At 44.0% G+C, this 22,475-nt stretch overlaps 1 protein-coding gene and 1 long non-coding RNA gene across 2 annotated transcripts; both read left to right on the plus strand.

Moving 5' to 3' along the window:
* Positions 1–330: 330 nt before the first annotated feature.
* Positions 331–18,882, plus strand: LOC135806891 (vitamin K-dependent protein S-like). The gene is made up of 6 exons (XM_065321056.1): positions 331–553; positions 15,262–15,480; positions 16,139–16,279; positions 17,235–17,369; positions 17,930–18,052; positions 18,597–18,882. The coding sequence occupies exons 1-6, from the start codon at positions 385–387 to the stop codon at positions 18,851–18,853; spliced, it is 1,044 nt and encodes a 347-aa protein (XP_065177128.1). The 5' UTR covers positions 331–384; the 3' UTR covers positions 18,854–18,882.
* A 1,413-nt stretch (positions 18,883–20,295) lies between these two features.
* On the plus strand, positions 20,296–22,150 carry LOC135806892 (uncharacterized). Its single transcript, XR_010551333.1, has 3 exons — positions 20,296–20,397; positions 20,879–20,953; positions 22,064–22,150. It is a non-coding gene; the product is annotated as an uncharacterized LOC135806892 (long non-coding RNA).
* The last annotated feature ends 325 nt before the right edge of the window (positions 22,151–22,475 follow it).

A 22,475-nucleotide genomic window follows, 5' to 3' on the forward strand; every position in this document is an offset into this window, starting at 1 on the left:
ATACATGTCAAAGGCATAGCGCTTTGTCACCCAAACCGACTACCGTTCCTACACCTAGTGTGTACCAGACTGTCAAGTCGTGCTTGGTGTTGTCAGCGTGCGATCCGTTCCTGGCTCGGATTTAAAGCCGCCAAGGCCGCACTGGATATGCTGTGCAGGGAAAGGCATGATTTTACAGTACCCGATTCAAGTCATCATGAACATGCATATGCACGGCCACGGGGCGAGAATCTCTGCTGCTTGTCGCAACCTGCTCCTAGCCACGGTCGGCTACAAAGTCCTGCAAGGCATTATTCGAGCAGTCAATTGTGTGGGGTCGCAGAGCTGACCCAGTAGTCTGATAGTGATACTGCGAACTAACCTGAGGTATAATCTGGTGAAGCTATGCGCAGCCTACAGCTAGGCAGTATCATGGCATACCTACTACTGTATCTAGCTCCATTGCTGCTGCTGCTGGTGATGATGGTGAACTGTGGACAGGCTATGGCCACACCAACACCAGTGGTGCAGCACGTCGTTGCTGGTGAACGGATTGATAACGGTCAATCACAAGGTATGTTGAAGACGCGTCACATTCTTGCCTGTGTTGTCTATGAGAACAAACAAGAGAAGGATTTTCATGGAATGCAATGTAGAACTCAAATAGATATGACCCTGCCTGCTGGCTCCTTTCTTTAAACTCTGATAACGCGTTCTCCGGTGCAAATGTACGTAGTATCGGAGGCATACTACACATACGTTACTGTAGAACCACGAGAATCCCACTCAACGGGCATCGTATTATTAAAGAGTGACAGAGTCAAAGTGTAAAGCAGCTCAAAATAAGGTTTAGCAACAAGGCTTTCCGTGACGCAAACATTAAAATATGTATGTATATGTAAATCTTACTCCTACAAGCACAATGTCATGTACATGTATCACGTATCACTTCATGTCGCAGCAGTTTGTAGTGGAAGTAAAGTCTGCCTGATAACATCATACATATACCGGTATGTACCCAAGCGGACGTGACCTCTGTACAGTATAGACCGATCCCCTTATTATTGTCTGGGTTCGAGCAAGGGGGCAACTCCGCAGTCGCGTGGGATCCTGCTGCACACACGCGACCAACCTCACCTCGGCTTTGCGTGACTTCTCGCATGCGAAGTGCAGAGCACGCGAAATCTACACGCAGTGCAAGCCTGTCTACAAAAAATGCCACAAGGACTTTTGATTTGAGCTGTTTTGTTTTTGTTTAGACGTCTTCCTTTTTACGACTTCAGGATGCCTTCTCAGAATCATTGCTGCGTTCCTCACTGTCAGAACAGGAGGACGAAGCAAACAAGTCATTTCACTCCTTTCCTCGTGTCGAGCCACAGCGGCCTGGAGCAAGCGGATCCAGGCTATTCCCCGTGAGGAAGTACGTAGTTTTAGGGTCACTCTGAATATTTGAGTTGCAGCGATCATTTCGATCCCGAAGTCAAAATCGTTTTGCCCAGCTCTACAAGGGCAGGATGAGTCCAGGAAAACAAACAGCTGTCCTACGGTACCAGGTTTGCTTTTCGCAAGAGAGTGGAGTCTGGACGCTCTGCTCCCCATGCTCGCAAAACAGTATTTGCTGAGCCTAGTGCAGTTCGGTCATGGAAGTGCAGCGTCTGCATCACGAGCTCACCATGCTCGCAAACCAGTATTTTGCTGAGAGGCAACGGCATTTTGAGTTGGAAAGGAACCTGGCTTAGTGCAGTTTGGTCCTGTAATGGAAGTGCAGCATCTGCATCAGGAGTTGGCAGCAAGTAGAGCTCGTGTACAGAGTCTCGCGGAGCAGTTGGACGATGGGGTGAAGAAAGCCGAAAAACAGCTTACGTACAATAACATAAAGAAAGACTCTGAGCCGCCCCAGTTTCTGACTGGTTTGCCTTCAGGTGTTTGGACCGCTCTGTGGGACTTCTTTGAGCCTAGCCGAGAAAATGTACTGCGCCGAGCCAGATCTGCGAAGACGGAAGCTGAGGGACGGCGGATACAGTTGAAGGTGGCCGTAAATCGCCAATGAGCATGTAATGGAGGATCAGCTGCTATTGGCATTGATGTGTCTAAGCCTGGGCCGAATGGAACAGAAGCTGCCATGCGTGGCACAAGTTAATCATCCGTTTCACGGTATATACTATATAGCTAGCTGAGCTGGAAAGATGTCTTGTTCCTCCGTTTGGGCATGATCCCCATTTGGGCGAGCTGGCGAGATGTTCAGTCATTAATGCCATGTACCGCAAGACATTCTGCATTGTGGATGAAACAGTTCTATTTTGCCATGCACTTAGGGTTCTCGCACCGGCACAACAAGACCCAACAGATCCTTGCGCTCTTATTTTCTCCCATGGTAACATTGCTGATCACAACACCCGGTAGCCAGCCGCAGATGCAACCAAATCAACCAGGTTCTCTTACTCTTTTTTTCCAATACTGAAACCTTTGGTATACCAATATTTGCATCGAATGCAGTGATGATTTCAATACTGTCCACTAGTACAACGCATTACCAGACTGGCATATAATCATGATAATATTATCCATTTCGCAATCTCTGTCATTGCTTTCTTAGATCTTCAATCATCAATATCGGACCATAAACCGTCTATTATCTTCTATTATATCATCATTAGTATCCTGCTACTATCCTCCTCTAACGATGAGCTCGAAGAAAGAAACAGCGGTCTAGAGGCGTAAACAATATCTGTCAACGGAAGTGTCCTTGCTGTGCTGGTGTGTTTATGCTTCGTGCATTAGTTCGGCCAAGAGCGCATGGTGGTTGCGGGTTGAGGATGTTAAATATACTAGAAAATAGTTCACTCTGAACATTCAGGGGGGTATATTCATAGGTTCGAAAGAACCGCACACACACTTTGCTGCAGACAGCGGCAAGCTTTGGCCCTCGTGCTTCGAAGAGGGAGCAATCCACTGCGCTACGCTTGCGATTAACAGCAAGCTTCGACTTTTCAAAGGTACGACTCATCATTGGCTCTGGGGTAATGTTCCTGGAACAAATGCCCCATAGCCAACTGAGGGCCAGGGAGCACGCAATCTGCCTTCCTGGGCGAGAAGTGTTCCAGCAGAAGAAGCAGCACGAATACATGCTGACAAAGACCACCATCACCACCAGCCGGCACACAGCACACTGTTCTTCAAACACCATCCACTCCGTCCATGTGTTTGCACTGTCCTCCTCTAGCTCTTCACGCTCAACAAATACCACGCACCGCTCATCGTTTTTTTATGCTTCCTCTGGGTTGGCTAGCCCTTCGACTTGACAAAACAGCGATCACCACTGCACTGCTATCGTCACCTCATAGCAGTCACTTCCACCAGTGGCTTTTCCTGTCTTTGCAAGGTGTCCAAGGATTGCTGCTGTTGTCACTACAGGCAAATCAGAAGTACTTTAGTGGCTGATGTCCAACCAGATCGTTGGAAAATCGATTTTTCCACTTCAGGGCTGCTGATCGCGACTTGGTGACTTGGCAGCACCACGGTTACCTTCATAGAAGATGGCTCTGGAGAGGAAAAGACAGACCAGAAAAAGGTTACTATTATCTTCAGCACCGATCGCAAGGAGAAAGAAATATGGTCTGCTGTAGCCTAGGCACAAAATAAATCTCACAACACGATTCGCGATTCGAATATTTCAACAACAAAAAAACTCACCTCTGGAGTAACTCCTGTTTGTGGCCCGAGATCGTTCCCTCCCGCGCCTTGAAAAAATCCTGCAGCGGCATCACAGTCCATGTCTCTCTCGGAGACTCTGCTCCTACCAGCAGGAAGTTTAGCACCGCTCAAAGCCATCGCAAACTACTTGAACTATTCAGCAGAAGATATTCCAAAACAAACCTGAAACACACTGTCAAAGATGCTGTCACGTTCAAAAACTAGCTCGATCGCGAGTGAGGTTGCCCCCGTGCTCGAACCCAGTATAATAAGGGGATCGGTCTATTGCAGTCATGCTTTGCTCAGTGTACTGGCATAGAGCGGGCCTGTTGACAGCCATATGACAGGCACTTGTCAATATTACCGGACAGGCAGTACGTACAAGAGATACGTACATATACAATCAAATGCGTTGATCACGGAGCTGTAGAGAGTGCTCAATGTCAGAGACAGAGTTTGTCTGATGATTGACTAACGGCATGAAACTCAGAGTAACAACCAGTTACCTGAATGTCCTCTGGTGAGTCTGCTACGTACATGTGCAATCATGTGCAGCTCAGAGATTTACAGTGCTGCTCAATGAAATTCAGAGCGTCACTCACCTTTTCTCCTTGCAACCCTTCCCAGCCCGATGTTTTCAGGCGTAGGTCTGCACAGCTCCCACTTCATGTAGATGCACTTGAATGTCGAGACAGGATTTCATTGCGCAGCGCTGCCCCTGTACCAAATAGACAGCAATCGTGGAGCATACCATGTTCCTGCTAGTTGTGCTGTCAACGTGAGAAGAATGGCTACAGCACTCAATCACCGAATCACCTTTTTGGAGAGTGACCAGGAGGATGGAGCAATACTCCCATGTGATATAAAGATAATGTAATAGCCTACATCCATTACCATGTCTCATTTGCTTTGCTGAGATCATGTATCATATCTTTCAGAAGTTCACGAGGTCTTTTCCGTGAGCGATGTGTCCGGAATCCAGAGTCTGCTCAGCTGGTTGGGTCCGAGGCCCAGGTTGCCCGTATGTGAGAACTCAATTGATGCAGTTCATTCTTATTGTAGATACTGGATATGAATTCTGTATGAATGGTTGTGTATTCTTTACCTTTTAAAATTAATGCTAATTGATTTTTGGAGTGAACTTTTCAGCGCCTTCTTGATTCAGCCTGGTACCATAGCTCAGATGGTTAGAGCATTCCTCATGACAAGCAAAGGTACCGGGTTCGAGTCCTGGTCGGTCTGGCTTATTTTTCTCTTTGCAGGAGGTTCACTTCCCTTACTGATGCTTTGAACTTCAAATGCTGTTTCAATTCTTACCGTAATAACCTCTCGTCATTCTTTGTTGCGTATTTTCACAATATTATTGCATCGTATAAGTTTGTCGGCTGCGAATAGAATGAAATCCAGTTTGCGCCTTGTATGGTTTTGCAGCCCAGTGTTGGCAGGCCCAGGTCCGCACAACGCCCCGTGCGTACTTGAGTGAAGGGTCTGGATTTCATTTACTTGAAGTAGAAGCATTGCACATGCGCAGTAAACATGAAAGTCTGCGAACAGTAAGGGAAAGATAACTTACTCTTTTCATCTCTACTAATATGTCGACCCTCAATAAGGACTCCGAAACTGATGGACTAGTTTTCTGACATTCTTTTCAAATGAATTACAAGGTTGTATTTCTCGCCGGCGAAGCGAAGCGAGAAAGGCGAGAAATGGTTTTTGGTGCCACATTTCCGGTTGCTGATATGGCATCTGGCGGGTTCTTTATCGTCCTTTCTTTTCTGGACTTCTTCAGTCAGTTTTGAGTGTCACCAGGTTTTGAGTCTCCGTCACTACTGCGTCCCAGGTTGGTTCTTTCCGGCTACTTCGATCCAGGAAAATAGATATAGGTAATGGTGCAGAACCACGTCAGATTACTGCGGTCTCAAGTGCTTCTGCCTCATGGCATCTTTCAGTTATCCGCGTGCACACCCTTTTATATTTGAGACACTCTGTACTAAGTCCTTGATTTCACGTCTCACTTGGTGTCCAGTTCGCGGCCAACTACCCTTCAAGTTGTGTTTTGTCGCTTTTGCGGTCTAGGTGTCTGTCTGTGCCAGTATAATGTGGAGGTAGAACAACATGAACAATTGAAAAAAAAGCATGACGGAGGTGGTAACCATTACAAATAGGTAATATTATGTAGTGAAGAATTATGCACAAGGGGAAATAAGGAAAAGGGAAAGAGAGAAATATACGGTGAGACAAGAGGGACGAAAGCACACACTATGTACTTGGGCAAACATCAAAGAGGCAAGAAAACACATGAGAACGAGTTATGCAGCAAATATCCACGACTGTGACAATAATAAAAAATCAGATCGTGCATAACGTGCATAACCTTTTCTCATGTGTTTTTTGTATATTTTGAATTAATTACTGGCTCAGTATCCGAGTTAAAGGGGAACTCCAAGAAAAATGACAATAAAAGAAATAAATAAATTATTTTCAATAGAATAACGTTAAGCTGCACTTGAAACACAGTAATATATGCAAAAAAATCCCGACGCCAAAAGGCGGGCACACGTACCTACATGTCTACTTTCCCTTGTCTCTTTCCCTTGTCTAACCCCAAGACGATTTGATTGATTTGTATTTCACGGATCTCCCAGAGGCAAATAGATGCCTATCCAAGGGAGTCTCCTTAGTGTAGTATCCCTGCCCGACCAATACGGAAGTAGTACGGAACTAATATGGAGCTTTGCCTGATGTATAGTTAGTGTATCTCCGTATAAAAGCGTACGGCGTCTGCTGCATAAAAGCTGCTGCGCATTTCTGTTTAGATGAGATTTTGATAATAACGAGCTATTCAACCTCCAGGTGAGACCGGAGAGAAACTCATTTATTTGCCGCTTCTTCTTTCACTAATAATTATATTCCAGGTGTGTACCTGAGAGAAGAGAATAATAATACAAGATAACTAGTGTTAATCGCACAGCGCCTACCACTCGGCTACCTGTTACACTTAGTAAAAGAGTTAGTATGGAAAATGAGAAAGTATGTTCGTAGGGGAGAAGAGGTAGAAGATACATTAGATTATAGAGTACAAAAGAAGTAAATTCAGTACTTCGGGCAGTACATTGCATGCTGATCATAATGAGAATTAGAAAAGCAGCATTGCGGACTACTATAACTGACATATACACAAACTATTGAAACTATCATAGATGTGGTTAGCCTAGACACAAAAGTCAGGAATACCTTTCAAAGAAAACCTAGATTGCGAATGATGCCGACGAACATCAATACTAAATTTCGCTGTTGTAGAGAGGGAACGAATACCCTCAGGAAGTTTATTCCAAGCAACACTCAAGAAAAAAGGGTTGATTTACGAAATTAGGTGCCAGTTTTAGGAAGAATTATGGATGAGGGGTGACAACTGCTTTGGGAAGAGGGTAGCTGGAAGCGAGACAACAAGGAAGGTTATTGGGAGAATACATGGCGTAAATAGACAAGGCCAAGAATCTGCCGTCGCCATGCCAAAGATTCCCAAGAGCACAGAACATTGAGGTCTTCTTTGGAAGTCGTCCAGTCAGGCCGACGCTTGAGTTTACTATATAAGTATGCTCTAGCAGCAGTAGCCTGCAGTTTATCAAGGGTTGTGGACATGGTGGCTGAAACGGAAAACATCCAAACGGGAACAGCATATTCAAGGAGGGGAAGAACATAACATTTATACAAAAGATTCACAACAGGAAAAGGAAGGAAGTTGGACATGCGGTTTTAAAAAAGAAAAACCCAACCTCGAAATTTGCTTGTAATGTGTTGAATATAGGGGATATATTGAGTGATGGAGTGAGGATGATGCCCAGATGGCGGTGGGAAGAGGGCTGGGTCAGTAACGTACCGGCCATGGTGACGGTCCTGGGATCAGGTGGGTTTGATTTAGGTCTGCAAAAGGAAACATGGACACATTTGTTAGCATTGAAAACTGCTTCAGCTTTATGGGACCCGTTCACACATCTATCAAGGTCTAGTTGCAGGAAGGCAGGGTGCGCGGCGGGTACGACAGTAGGCGGCGAAACGCAGACCATTTTGGAATCATCCGCAAACAGAGTCAGGTCGCTGGATTGGGGATTGCTGGGAAGGGAGTTGATAGAAAGGTTGAATAATAGAGGGCCTAGATTTTTTTAACAATGCAACACAATATCTGGAATTTTTCAGGTCGTTGTTGATAGATCGCGGGAGGGTTGTTCTCGGGCGACCTCGGAACCCTGAGCTTCCTGGTTGAAAGTATGCTCACATAGCCTGCTGGACCGGGGATGAGGTGTCTAGTCGAAGCATGTGGCCAAGCATTCTCCACCTAGCAGACTGGATGATTCTGCTGAGTGGCTTGGAGCCAGTGCGCTTGTACAGTGCTTCATTGCGTATTATACGGGGATATTTGACCCCTATGACTGCTCGTAACTGCTGGCGGTGGAACGAGTCAAGTTTCTTTTCTTGAGTCTCTGTCAGGCTCCATGTTCCGCAGTTATAAAGAAGTATTGGGAGAATAAAGCTGCTGTATAACCTAATCCGAAGGGGTTCACGGGCATGGTTACCTCTTAGCCATATCACCCACAGCTGATGTAAGGCACATGTTGCTAGACGTTTTCTCCGACTGATATCTTCCTCCACTCCAAGCATCGATCCCAGTTTGACCGTGTTCCGCCATCGCTCGTCTACTCTGTCCTTTTCTCTTTTAATTGTAGTATATTCGGTTTTGGCTTCATTCATTTTTAAATTGTATTCCGCTAACGAGGATGATAGCATAGGTTGATTGTCGTGCAAATATTGTAGGCTGGTGCTGATAAAGTCTACGTCATCCGCATACGCTGTTTCATTGGGCAATTGAAGCTGAATATCCAATGCTGGTCGCGGTGAGAGTCCCTCTCGAATCAACCTCAATGCAGCCTCGAGGTAGACAGTAAACAGGACTGGCGCTAGAGAATCACCTTGTGGGGTTCCATTATGTGTGACTAATGGTTGGCTGAGAATGTTATTCAGCTTTACTTTTATTGTGGTGTCTGTCAGAAGGCACCGGATGATGTGCAGCTCATCATGATCAATGACTGATGACAGTATATCGATCAGCCTGACCCTCGATATAGTGTCAAATGCCTTTGACATATCAATGCCTAAGATTGAGATCTCCGACGCAACCCGTTGGCATCTTGCTGATAACCACCGATAGCTATATACCACGTCTCCAGAACTTCTCCCTGACCGGAACCCGCTGTGGTTCAGTGACAAGTACCCGTTGATAGCTGGCTTGATCCGCGTCAGGATGACCAATGAAAGAAGTTTCCGTAGGGTGTTCAACAGGGTAACTGGCCTTACATTTCCAGGAGGACCTCTTTTCTTTCCCGGCTTTGGTATCGGGATCAGTAGCCCATCGCCTAGCTTGAGTGATTTGTCTTTGGCATAATTGTTGAATGTAGTGGCAATGTTCGAGAACAGTGCTGGTGTTCCATATTTGAAAAGTTCAGCAGGTATCCCATCTGGTCCCGAAGCTCGGCCATTATTCAAGCGCTTAGCTGCGGCATGTACCTCTGTCTGCTTTATAGGGTTTTAAGGTCTTCCTCTGTCCGTAAGGGCCTAGATGACTCCAGAGCAGGATCACAGAATATAGCACGGAAGTGTTGCCTTAAAGCTTCGACTGATTCACTAGGTTTTGCAATGAGTTTGCCATCCGAGTCTTCAACCACAACTGGTTACTACTGCTGTCGGCGCAGTAGTCGTGTTGCTTTGAACATTTTTGCGTCGTCTTTCATTCGGTCTATTTCAGCTACACATTCGTCCGGTTAAGTCGATGCTAACTTGAGGCATTCCCGGCGAATTTGGTGTGCCAGCCTGCTGCGTCGTGTTTTCATTTCTTTTACCTTCGTTCCATCTCGGCACACCGTAATGTCGAGACGCAGTTTGCGTTTCTCTGCTGCTAGCTTTTCAATTTCCCCGCTGAAGCCATTTCTATGCGTCTTATTTGTTTTAGGAACGCGGCCCACCGATGTGTTTGCTGCCTCACTCATAGCGTTCACAATATACTGCAGATGTTGCTCCGCACTGACACCTTCCTGCTCTCTGCCGAGGTCCTGTAGATGTTCGTTGATAGCCTCTCTGTACTTTGATTTCTTGGTTGGGTCACTAAATTCCGATATATTGAATTTTGCACTCCCTCACATCACACGAGCATCTAGTTGCACTGAGGCAGCTCGCCCAGGATCGTCGAAAGTGGAAGGAACTAATGTGTGCTGTGTGTAGTGGCTGAGATTATATAATTACACTAGATACTCTAACAATAATATCGGATACAATTACACTAGATACTCTAGATACTAGATACTCTAGATACTCTTACAATTTTATCACTAATTATGATAATAATTACCACATTAAATGCTGCAGAGACCTATCCAGAATCGGCAATATGCTGGCCCCGGCCTGGAGATCTGCAACTGCAATCGGTTTCTACTTTGCAAGATTAACGGATTAGTCCCCTTTGTCGATTGATGGATCAATCGGAAACAACGCATTCGTCACTCCGATTAGTAACTTCGGCTTTGCTCTGTTTTGTTTTCAACTGTATACGTATGTGTAACTCATTGTATTTCTTTGTATTCTGTATCTCGTTATCGTTATCTTTTCCTCTAGCCCTCTCGCTTAGGATGAGCTTTCTTTTTTTATGGCAGCTTAAGCGAAGGCTATATACCTGCTTTATGCAGGTGTTGATGCCAACGCGAACAAGCAGAATAATAATAATAATAACACAATATTGTGGAAAGGTCACAACAATAAGAGACAAGATCAAAAGGAAAGCTTTACAATAATAATAGAACGTATTATTACAGGGTGCGACAGCTCTCCGCAATTGAAGAAAATGTTGAGTCACCTCCACCATTACACTGCGCTCTTTAGCCGACTAGACCCTCCTGCACACAACCATCACCATTGCGAGGACACGGCCGTGGACGATATTGATAAACTCCTTCAGACAGCTGTTTCGCTAATACATAGCTCATCAGTGAAGGTAGGTGTTGAATGATCAGCCTGTAAAATGTAAAAAGACGCTGAGTACAGTGCAATTCAATATCCATGTCCAGTACTTATAATAAAAAGTATCTGCTGCAATTTATAGATTCTCACATGCGAGCAACCTGGGCCTCAGCAACAACCAGCTCAGCATGGGAGCCTTGTGGCACACCAGCAGTGAGCGACATATGGGGTGATAATGCAGTGCCGACCCGCACAGACATCGATTGGCCTTCCATGAAGTCCATCAGCCACGCGAATGAGTCAGGTGCACACCAACTGGACAGACATGGGGCTATGAGGCGATGGCTGGCACGATCAAGCCGAAATGATAGTAGCCAACTTGCCGAAATTAAAAAAGATGCCAGTGCAGCTCCTAATAAGAGGGTGACGTTAATGTTGATAAACTACGTAGATGTCTCCATTTTGTTACTAGAAAATCTGGTTCAGAATCCGATAGTCCGCGTAACGCAGCTTCATTAGTCACGGGTGTTTCGCAGTGGCCACTCGTCAAGATGGCGGAAAATCCGAGAGTACAAAATTTTCGACTCTGCCCATGTGCGAATCTCGCATGTGCATGCAAAATCTAGCCTTCTGCAGATCAGGGTAAAGCAAGTGTGTTGGAACGACGACCTTTTCCGAGAGAGAATGTGGCTCATTTCATCCCAATATTTTGCTCGCCACGCTCTCCCTTCCTTTGAGGTGTTGATGTGGTTGTTGTGTACAACTCGAAGTGACAAATTTAAGACCCCCGCGCCACAAGATCACTAAGGCGCGCCACAAAGTTTCGTTTGGCTGTTCAATGAAAGGACGTATGGAAGCAGGGTTAAAAACTGTCGTGGCTGCCGGCAAAACGCCTCGTAATGTAATGAACGGGGGTGTGACTTTGGTAATTCCAAGGAGAATGTACGCACGGCCATTCCACAACAAAGACGAAACTACGAGCTCAGAAACACTCCGATTTTCCAACAAACGACGCAGGAAAGTAGACATGGCAGCAGTGTTCCCGTGTGGCCTTCAAAACACCTAATTTTACTCCGATAGCGGCTGGTTCAGGGCAAATTCAGGCCCAATTCGACAGCGTCGTACCGCTCAGATTCGCCCAAAACACGAGGAAATGTACGGTAGATCCGAATGCGTACGGGGACGACTGGCCAGAGTTCATGCACTGCAAACACCCGTGTTACACGGTGTAGTAGAAGTGGATTATTTGTACACACAGGCGTGGACTTAAAGGGGAAGTTCATCGATTTTTCAAGAACTCCTCAGATGCAAGACAATTTGATATTGGTTCCGATGGTATATGAGCCGTCAGATGCAAAAAGGTACCTTATGACATTTTTGGCCAAATCGAGTTAACGATTGTTTCAGATACAACCTGGTCAGGAGAGTGTCGTGCAAAAAACCAGGTCCAAAAATATCAATTCATCACCGAGTTACCCTGGAAAATATCCGGACTATCGATCACATATTCACAAAAAAATACTTTTTCGAACGCGATTTTCTCAACTGCGAGCAAAACGTCATAAGGTACCTTTTTGCATCTGACGGCTCATATCTCTCGCCATATCGCCGATTTTCTGATGGCGTTTCCATGGAAACTACAGGTGATGACACACAGTCCTCTTAGCTACGTGAGAGTGTCGTGTCGTTCACTGCAGAATTGTGTCATTTTCAGTTGTCAAATATTTCAAAACATACGGCATTATTTCGTTCGCTAATTACCGCTACCCGTCGTCTCACATGGCTTCAGAATATGTTACGAGAGATAGGAGAGTCTCCAGCAGGCAGCGCATCCATCGTCAGAAAGTGGAAAGAGCAAACGGCATGGTCGTTGGTTGAGGTAAGTGCTGAACGTTTGATTTGTCCCAACCAAGATTTCAGCACTTGATTCGTCTCGATTTTCGCTTGCCAGCTAACGTCTCCGCACTCCAGCTTTCTCCTGTCTGTGTCATGTACCAGTACACAACGGAGAGGGTTACGAATAAAAAGGTCATGGCACTAACAGCATTGAACACAATACATCTTTCACTTCGTGAATACAAAAAGACAACTGAAAATGACACTACTCTCTTACGGAGCTAAGCAGAATGTGTGTCGTCACCTGTGGTCGCCAGGGAAACGCAATCAGAAAATCGGGGATATGTCAAGGTTGCAATATCGTGCGGAGGCGAGAGATTTGCCATTGGAACCGATATCAAATTGTCTTTCATCTGAGCCCTACTTGAAAGATCGCTGCACTTCCCCTTTAATCAGTGCATTTCACACATTATACATTTTAGAACATAGTTTCTAAACGTTTCGTTCACTAAAGACATCTTCATTAATTAAATGAGCATTGACACCGCTGGCATGGAGGTACAACTAAACAGCGCTGCGAGGAGATAGTAATCCACACCTACACGTACTATGGCGAAGGCGGAGAGAAACAGAGGGCACCATACATCGCAAAAAAAACGTAACGTGTACAGACAGTGGTAGTGTGGTATCCTGTGAAGATGTTGATGTGCACGTGCATGTTAAACATTATCAGTCGTGTTAGTGCTGACTATACAGCTATACTTTCGTTTCATTACGGTCAACCAACATCTTGATGTTGAACTGAGGCCTAGGCTATCCATTACAACTAACAAGAGAGCTGTCTTAATATTGTTGCCGATCCGCTGTTCTTTTGCAAACTTTTGCATAGCTACTGTAACTCTTCGTTCTCCCTGCTGAGCTCATCGTTAAGATTGCGTTGTCATATTATATTAATTATATGCTCGCTGCATTTACCTCACACTTCAGTCTTTTCTTTTCACTCCAGCACGAGCGAGCCTTGGTGTTTTTCAAGTCGTTTCACTTCTCTTCTGTTTTGATTCGGAAAGAGTTCTCAGGAATCAGATGCAGCCCGGTTGTGACTTGCTGTGCGTGTGTGTTCTTTCGTCAGTCTGGTCTTATATTTAGATGTGGTGCAACTTTGGTTACCCTTGCACGCTTGCGCGACAACACTTGCGGGTGTTGACAATAGCACGACTCTTAGGTTAAATACTCCATTTGCGCTACATAAAGACTTGCGGATTGCACATGTACATGACATTGTGTACATAGCTGCAGTCGCAAAGGCCAGCTGTGCAATAGTACCACTATCCGTGGGAAGCAACTACTGTACTGGCGCCAGGAATATGAACAATACGCATGGTTTGCTTTTAGAGGTGGTCACAGCATGCGTTGTTGTTCATTCTCTAGCTCAAGTCTCGAATTTTCATTGCTTCCCGTATCCTCTTCCTGGTCCGATCCTCCTTATTGGCAGTTACGCAAATATCCGTAAATAATTTGTTACCAAACACCAGTACACATTGCTATGGTGACGCCTGTATGAGTATTTCAGTGTTCCTGTTGGGCGCGTTGTCCTTCGGCTGCGTTACCACACTACGTCAATTTCTAACGGCATACGTCATGTCGGTTAGTTGGTGTACATGTTCATCTCCATTATTCACCCCAGTGTCAGGAGATACATGAATATGGATTTTGTAGAAAGAAAAGAACATCTCATAGCATGAGCATGTCAGATGGTAAACAACGTTGCGTCTCGTGTACTCTAGCTAGCATAACTGGCTTTCATTTGTCAGACGAGATGCCAAAAAAAGAAAGACTACCGAACAACGTTGAAGTTACCATTCAATAATCATACTATCCACAACAAGGTCCACATAAAGTTGATTGTTCCAACTAGGAACACACGCTTCTTGCCGAACGTGACACTTGACTGACTCACGACTGCCATCCGGAGCACACGAGGAGCACGTCGCACCTTCCACTCGGCAAACCTGCAAGAAAGTACCACTCCCTGCTCAATACACAGTGTTTCGGGGAATTCACCCCTCATCAGTTGAGCTTGAGTAGGCTGAGGAAGATTGTGCCTGAAAAGCACCACTTATATACTGCTTCTCAGGCGAAACCATCACCAGTGATACAAACTTACAGAGACGCTTTGTTTCCAGCGTGACAAACACCTTCCTCAGCCTACTAAAACTCAACTACTGAGGGGTGAATTCCCCGAAACACCGTGTATTGAGCAGGGAGTGGTACTTTCTTGCAGGTTTGCCAAGTGGAAGGTACGACGTGCTCTCCGTGTGTTCCGGATGGCAGTCGTGAGTCAGTCAAGTGTCAAGTTCGGCAAGAAGAGTGTGTTTCTAGTTGGAACAATCAACTTCATGACTATTACCGCCGAAGTCAACTTCTAAGTTCGTATTGTTGTCCCTCACGCGGACGTGCGACTAGTTGTTGGAGGTGACAGCGTTGCGAATAGCTATACTGGCTTTCAACGTCTGTTTAGCATAACTCCATGAGCGACTCTGAATCACGCTGCTAAATGGAGCTTCACGAGGTGTTTGTCGCACTGGAAACACAGCGTCTCTGTAAGTTTGTATCCCTGGTGATGGTTTGGCCTGGAGGCACAAAAAAAACGCTGTAGCAATGGAAAGCAAGTAGTTCCGAGCTTTGATTGTGTCTGTGGTGTTTCGAGAGTACGTAATTAACCAATTGTTCGTTTGAATTTGTGAATAGATACACGGGCTGGGATGGTCACTGTGGATACCACTTGCATGACTGAATGGTTACTGATATCCAACTTTAGTCGTGCGAGAGCCGTCGCCATTCCCGGCACACCACCTGCCATTCAAGCTATGTTGGACGAGAAGGTTGTAAAACTTCAACGGCACTTCGTCTTGAGTCTCATCTTGGGTTATGTTCCACAGCTTGCAACGAACCTGAAAAACTGTGTGGGTAAGTAGATTTATGGCGGATTACTTGCTGATGTTTCATCAATGTCAAACTACAGATTGTGTAAAATACACAAAATTAATTATATGCAATGAGTTTTACTGATTTCAAGTATTCAGTGTTGCATTGCTAGTGTCTTTGAATAGTATGCATATGATCAAGTTTTTGTTCACCTATATTTTTCCCTTTTTGTTTTTTGTTTTTGATTTCTTTCTCTTTTTCTCCCCTTCCCTTCTGGTGTCATGTCTAACATTGGGTGTCGCCCAAGGGAAGGCTCGGCTAACGCCGATGCCAACGCGAAAGTGCTGATGATGATGAGTAGTCTTCAGGGCTTACTCACACAATGTTAGTGATATTTGTTCGATGACTGGGTCAATATGACAGCTTGGGAAATCATACTCCCTGGCCGAGAAAATGGTGTAGAGAAAAGCTAGACCTTCTCAATTGTCAATTGAACAACTCTCCAAGCCGAGGATAAAATATGATAATGGCGGATAACACCATGGAAAGGACCTCAATTATGATAAATGCTGAGATGCAGGGAACAGAGACAGCTTTCTAGCGTGATCAATATCCTCGGCGATCATTGATTGTACGATTATTCAGGTCTAAGTCCCCGCTTTTGCTTTTGGCGTGCTCATATTTTACAATCGACTTCAAGATCGAAGGCCAGAGTGCCCCACAGCTGACTTAATAAGGCATCTACCTTGCTCACTTGATGGAGAATGTGTGTTCAACACTACCCAGCAATCTGCTGTTTGCGTTTGTCCAGCTGGACTGACTGGAAGGAGGTGTGATGTAGGTGAGTGTCGCTATGTATTATCATTTTCATCAAACATACTAGACTTCATTTGGTGCTAAGTAGACATAGGGACGTAGCGACGTTGGTAGCAGAGGAATCAAGAGCGTCAACTGCCCAAGCAGATACTACTGCTGAATCGCAAGATTCGTTGCTGCGGGAATCTAAAACGATTGTTATGATTATGTCTTTCAGTGTGTACTGTACAATAGTCCACACTTCTACCAGACTTATACTGCTGGCTGGTTTTCACGAAGTGTTTATCTCACTGGAAACGGAGCATCACAATGAGAATGCCATCATCGCTATTTTGGATGCAGGCGAGCTAAACATATAGTAATCCGGCAGCACGAATTGAATCACTTTAGCATACTCAACCTCCGCTGTTCGGATTCTAAAACCCGAAAACAATATAGAGACTTGTGACTGGTGCATTATTCTGCACTTATTCCTAGTGTTATGAAAGTTAGTTTTGTTCAATACGAAAAGGACGACGGCATAATCTCCAGGCATTACGACTGACAACGGGAACAGATTAGGTGTGAATGACATTAGGGATAACGAAGAGACACAGACAAAGACGAACGGAACAACTACATTGTGGAAGAGAGACAAGAGGCCATGTGAGAACGGCAGGATAAAGGGCATGGGTAGCTATGGCAAATATGGGCGTGCAAGTAGCTAAGTTACACAGGAACAAAAGATGGCAAAAGGAGACAAAACGTGAGTAGGACGTAGCATGGGGTGCATGCAGGCCAGCTTGGAGAGAATTGTACGTGAGGATGTACCTACCGGTAACAGTTTGACAAACTTTTCGTGTTCTCCAGACTTCCGGAATGAGCCAAAGAAGTGCCAGTTAGTCGGAAAGTTGTACAAGATCAACCGTTGGGACCATCTGACCATCTGATTCTCTTAGTCAATGACACATAAAGATTTCCCTTTCTATTTGTCCCCTTAGACATTGATGAATGTTCTCAACCAGATATGAATAACTGTGACCAACCAGCAGTAGCAACATGCTATAACATTCATGGATCATTCACTTGTGAATGCAACACAGGCTACTACGGTAGGAATGGGCGAGTATGTTACGGTAAGTGTACTGAAAGCCCTGTCGTTGGTTGGATCTCAGTTAAATCATGCACAGTCCCTAGTGTTCAATTCAATCGCATCACCTCTTTTTCTCGACCTTCCCAACATTTTATCCGTAGTCACGAATCGCTAGTATGATCATTGTTGTGTGATGAAGAACAGTCAGGCAAGTATGAATGACAACGAAAATGTAGTAGCATGGTTCCAATTCAAAGTTTTGTCTTTCTATTCCGCCTTCGTTGTATTGAGTGGTATTGCCAGTTATTAAAAACTCTGGGTGAAGCTGATAGTTTACACTGTTCTCAAGTAGCATGGAGCAGGTGTTAATTATGTGACATGATGCCCTAGACATCGAGTTAAATAAATCCTTCCAAAAAAACTTTAAAAACAATTAGTAGAGCTTCATTTGGAAGCATCATTTTTACGTGCATCCCTTTCCAGATATATTTCCGATAAGAAACATGATTCCACGCTCCAGCTTCAGTTCCTTACTATACGACTACTTGTCAACCTACAGGTAATGATGTTGTTGTTATATATTCCACTGCCCTCCCTGTCCAGATCTAGATGAATGTACAGCTGGTGCACATCAGTGTAATGAACATGCAATGTGTAATAACACTGTTGGATCATACTCTTGTTACTGTCAATCTGGATACAAGGGAGATGGTACTAACTGCCAACGTAAGTGTCACACGATTGATGGTGTTGAACAAACATGAGAAGAAAAGGAATAGGAACAGACAGAAGTCCAGTACATACTGTTTCAACTGCACACTCTTCGTATTTATTGAAACAAAGAGACAATTCAAAACCAATATTGGAACAAAGAGCCAATTCACAATCAATACGTTGTCATGTTGATCTTGAGGTCATAGCTCTGCGATCTGCAAACTTTGCCGCTAGAAAAATTCTAAATGCGATTCTCGGAAATTTTGCGCTTTCCGTTTATGCACAGCAACTTGGTTGAACTAGTATTTCACTACAATTTCAAACGAGTGGCCCATAATCAGTTCCGTTCCAAAGTCTCAGTTGCATTGTATAACAGGTTTACTAAAGTTCGTTTCCCAGCCCATAAATCAGGGAGGGTTCCCTACAGATTTTGTTGATTGAGTATGAAAGGTTTTCGTTTTGCTATCATTTGCTCAACTTGGCCAGTTTGGACTTGCAAGAATGATCACTACCCTTAACAAAACTGCTTTATTTTTATTTTATTTTACTGTTCCAGTTGATGTATGTGGATCATCTGCCAACAGCGAACTCTGTTACCAAATTGAGGACATGAAAACCTACAACAAGAATCTGGAAGAGAAACTGGAGGCTAGGGACATTCAAATTAATCAACTGCTCTCCGATGTGAAGATACCGACTACCATTTTTATCCAACAGAAGACGAAGGTGGATCAAATGGAAATCGAGGTAAACCACTATATTTGTAACGTTCTTTTTAGGTTAGTTCTAAACTTCTGTATCAAAGTATCCTAGTCACTAGAGTTGGGATCGATGATGATTGATCGTCCGGAGCGCGCAATGATAAGCTTGTCATCATAACCCTTCATACTCTTGTCATGGTCACACAGAAACCAACGTATACATTATTTTGGGTTGCTTGGAAAGACTTACTTTCGAACTGTCTCAACGAGTTCAGTTCGGGACATATTTGCTTAACTACAAATACCTTAATCATGTCGTTTTCCCTTTCCCAATCATCAACCTAAATTCTTGTCCTCGAAATTTCACATACACCCATCCCAACTCCCAGCCTATCCATTACCAAGCCAACGAATTCTGTTCACGAAGGCCACTAAATGCCAAACGTGACCCGCAGCTGGGGAAGCTCGCTCAGAGTTTGTTTAATTGTGTCAATCATTCATCAGGTTCCCTGGAATAATACGGCATCGTCTTGAGGGTTCCGATATAATAATAATAAATACAAATACATGTATATTACTACACGCACAGCATGAATCATATGAATTGGTATGTCTATACCTCACACGATCATGTTTTCCACTGTCACTGCAGAACACAATCAATCATCTTTCAATGGAGGAAAAGATGACGTCAATCAATTCCACTCTTTAAGCACAGGAAAAGAAGGTAAAGACAACCTGTAATCGCCATCAGACAACATTCGTCTCCAAGCGTTCCGATCTCCTGTCATTGTCACACAGACACCAACGTTGAGATTATTCTCTACTTTCTCAAAAAGTCCGGTTTGGGACATAATTCTGCAGCATCCAGTACCTATAATCATTTCCATTTTACCGATCTTTAACTCGGATGGTGAGCCAATTAAATTATGGAGAAAAAAGGCAGAGAAAATGTTACGAGTTATGACTAACTGTCCACCGACGTAACCAGATCTTATGCAGTCAGCGAGTGCCATTGTCATAACTCGTAACATTTCTGTCCTCCTTTTTTCACCATAATTTTAACGATCACCATCCAAATATGTCTGTCCTGTGAATTTTGTCGGAATCCATCCTCTCCCCTAGCCTATTCATTACCGAGACAAAGAATATTTTTTAACAAAGACTACATAATATGAATTAGAAAGGAAAAGGACATAATGGAAACGAGTTAAAAGTAACTCTCCACCACTGAAACTAGATACTATTATACAGTCAGAAAGTGCAACAACTAGTCACAAAACTGACAGAGTACTGAGACATTCGACGTCCTGACACCTAGCTTCAACACATCTCCGTAGCGCTAACCGATAGCCTTCCACCTTCTCAGTACTCTGTCAGTTTTGTGCCTAGTTGTTGCACTTTCTGACTGTATAATAGTATCTAGTTACAGTGGTGGAGAGTTACTCTTAACTCGTTTCCAGATGTCCTTTTCCTTTCTACTTCTTTATTATTGGCTCAATACTCGAGTTACATATGTGAATGGCATGAATTGAAATACGGCTATATCTCAATGGATCATGCTTTCTGCTGTAGCAGCAGAACCTGATCAAGCATCATTCCATTGAGGAAGATATGATGTCAATGAATTCAACTCTTCAAGCACACGAAAATAAGGTAAAGAAATATTGTTACTAAAACCAGATCAACTCTGTTCTAAGCTTTCCAATCCAAATGGATGCATAGAGTACTGTAATCATTGAATACTACTCTCTAGCAATATTCACGAATGAAAAGAAAGGAAGGCAAGGGAATGGATCAAGGATAACGACGAGAACCTATCCGTCTGGCAAACCAGATTTTGTCATGGGGTTCCTTTGGACAATAACAAGTCATCGCACACACTAGATCTCAGTGCCAGTTTGGTTACAAAGTGCAAGCCGGTGGGATAGGGTCACTTTGTTTTCACTATCTTCATTTCTTTCCCACAATCCAAGCACAACTTTATAACCCTGAAACAAAATTCTTCAGAACAGTTTTCATCCATCAATGCTACTCTCCAGGACGAAGGGCACGAAGAAAGCCACACAATGCAGTATCTCAGGAACGCTATTGTATTGAAATAATCCAGACAATTTTTTTACTTCCTTTACTGCAGATGACGATGAAACTCTTTTCAATTGAGGAAGAAATGACGTCACTGAATTCAACCCTGAAAGCACAGGAGAAAAAGGTAAGTAAAGCTGTTGTATTCGTGACCTACATTCGCACGATTGGCATATACGGATGGCTATTCTGTGTACATGGTGGCTCGGCAATGAAGAATTGCTATGTTAGCATTACACTGCCTTTTTTAAATCGCAAGTAGAATGCCCAGAAATTTTCCACGATCGTGCATCTGCACACACTTCATCCGATTAACAGTTTGTTGGCTCTAGGAATGCTTCCTTGTGACGTTTACGAGTTAGAGCACATAACTGAGTGGCGAACAAATAATAATTATCTGCGTATAAAACAAGCTGATGTGTAAAGTGACTGCACACAGCAAGAACATTTTGTGGTGAACAAATCACTGAAATTCTTTCTTTGCTTTTTCCTTTTGACCACTCTGGACTATTTTGTTCATTTATTTCACAATCTCAGTCATGTAGCTGGGCCCAAACTAGTGGGGAAACATTCATTCGCTTTTAACCCTTTGAGGGTCCATCGTTCGGGTGAAAATATACAATTGCAGTTCACTCCACCATTTCCACCATAACTTACGTTCTGTTTGCTTGATTTTGACAATCTAGGGCTCTTTGAAACGCTCTTTCCGCTGCCAGTTGAATGAGGCCACGCTCAACTTTAATGCAGAATTTGCGTTAGGAAAGGAAAGAAATACTAGTACAGTGTAAGCAATTACCGTTATATTCCTTGCACACCGATTGTAAGGCTCAAACAATTTATACTGGTGTTCATTGAGGCCAAATGGCCAAGATACCCACAAAGAATGCAATCTTTTCAACTCTTGTTTGGTCGTCGAAAAGCATGTTAATTGTCAGTTTCGGGTGAGATTCACTCCAGGGATAGCTACCCAAATGGATGTATCGTAGTACTACCGCCATTAACATTTTACTCTCCAAAATTGTTGGCATGTCACCAGAAAGATTACAAGAGAATGGATCAAAGATTAAAAATCTTTGTGATATCATGGCAGGGTGGCCCAAAACTTTTCACTTGCTTCCTTTGGCCTATAAAAAGTCACCACATAAGCTAAAATGTCTCCATCCGTCTGTCTACAAGATGCAAGCAGGCGGAATCAGACTTATCTCGTTCATTATAATATTTTAACTCTTTCCCACAGACCAAGGAACATTTCCGCAACATGAGGAAACATTCTGCTGAAAGGTTTGCGTCACTCAATACTACTCTGGAGGAAGAAGGTTTTAAGGTAATAGTGCCAATGAAGTATATCAGCAATAAGTACCTAATCGAAGTTGAATGTAGTTTTTAGTTAGCCGCGGTGTGTTACCACCCTTCATCCAATTCTCACTATTGATAGTTTTACGGCGATCCAGGAGATGAACTTTTGCGATTTCGGCAGTATTAGCGATGACATTTTTGCCTTTGCCTTTGCCGTTCGTTTTGCCTGGAGAGCACTATAGAAGTGGCGCCTTTTCCGGCACAATCATTTTCATCCTACTCAAGCTCAACTGATGAAGGGGGGTCTTCTAAACACTGTGTATTGAGTGCTTTCTTCAAAGTTTGCCGAGTGG

Source organism: Sycon ciliatum, chromosome 1 (genome assembly GCF_964019385.1).
Source record: "Sycon ciliatum chromosome 1, ocSycCili1.1, whole genome shotgun sequence".
Taxonomy (NCBI): Eukaryota; Metazoa; Porifera; class Calcarea; order Leucosolenida; family Sycettidae; genus Sycon; species Sycon ciliatum.

Coding starts and splice junctions, on each gene's coding strand:
- LOC135806891 (XM_065321056.1), top strand. CDS start 385: ATGCGCAGCCTACAGCTAGGCAGTATCATGGCATACCTACTACTGTAT. Junction 16,280..17,234: donor TGGAAGGAGGTGTGATGTAG/GTGAGTGTCGCT, acceptor TTGTCCCCTTAG/ACATTGATGAATGTTCTCAA. Junction 17,370..17,929: donor GAATGGGCGAGTATGTTACG/GTAAGTGTACTG, acceptor CTCCCTGTCCAG/ATCTAGATGAATGTACAGCT.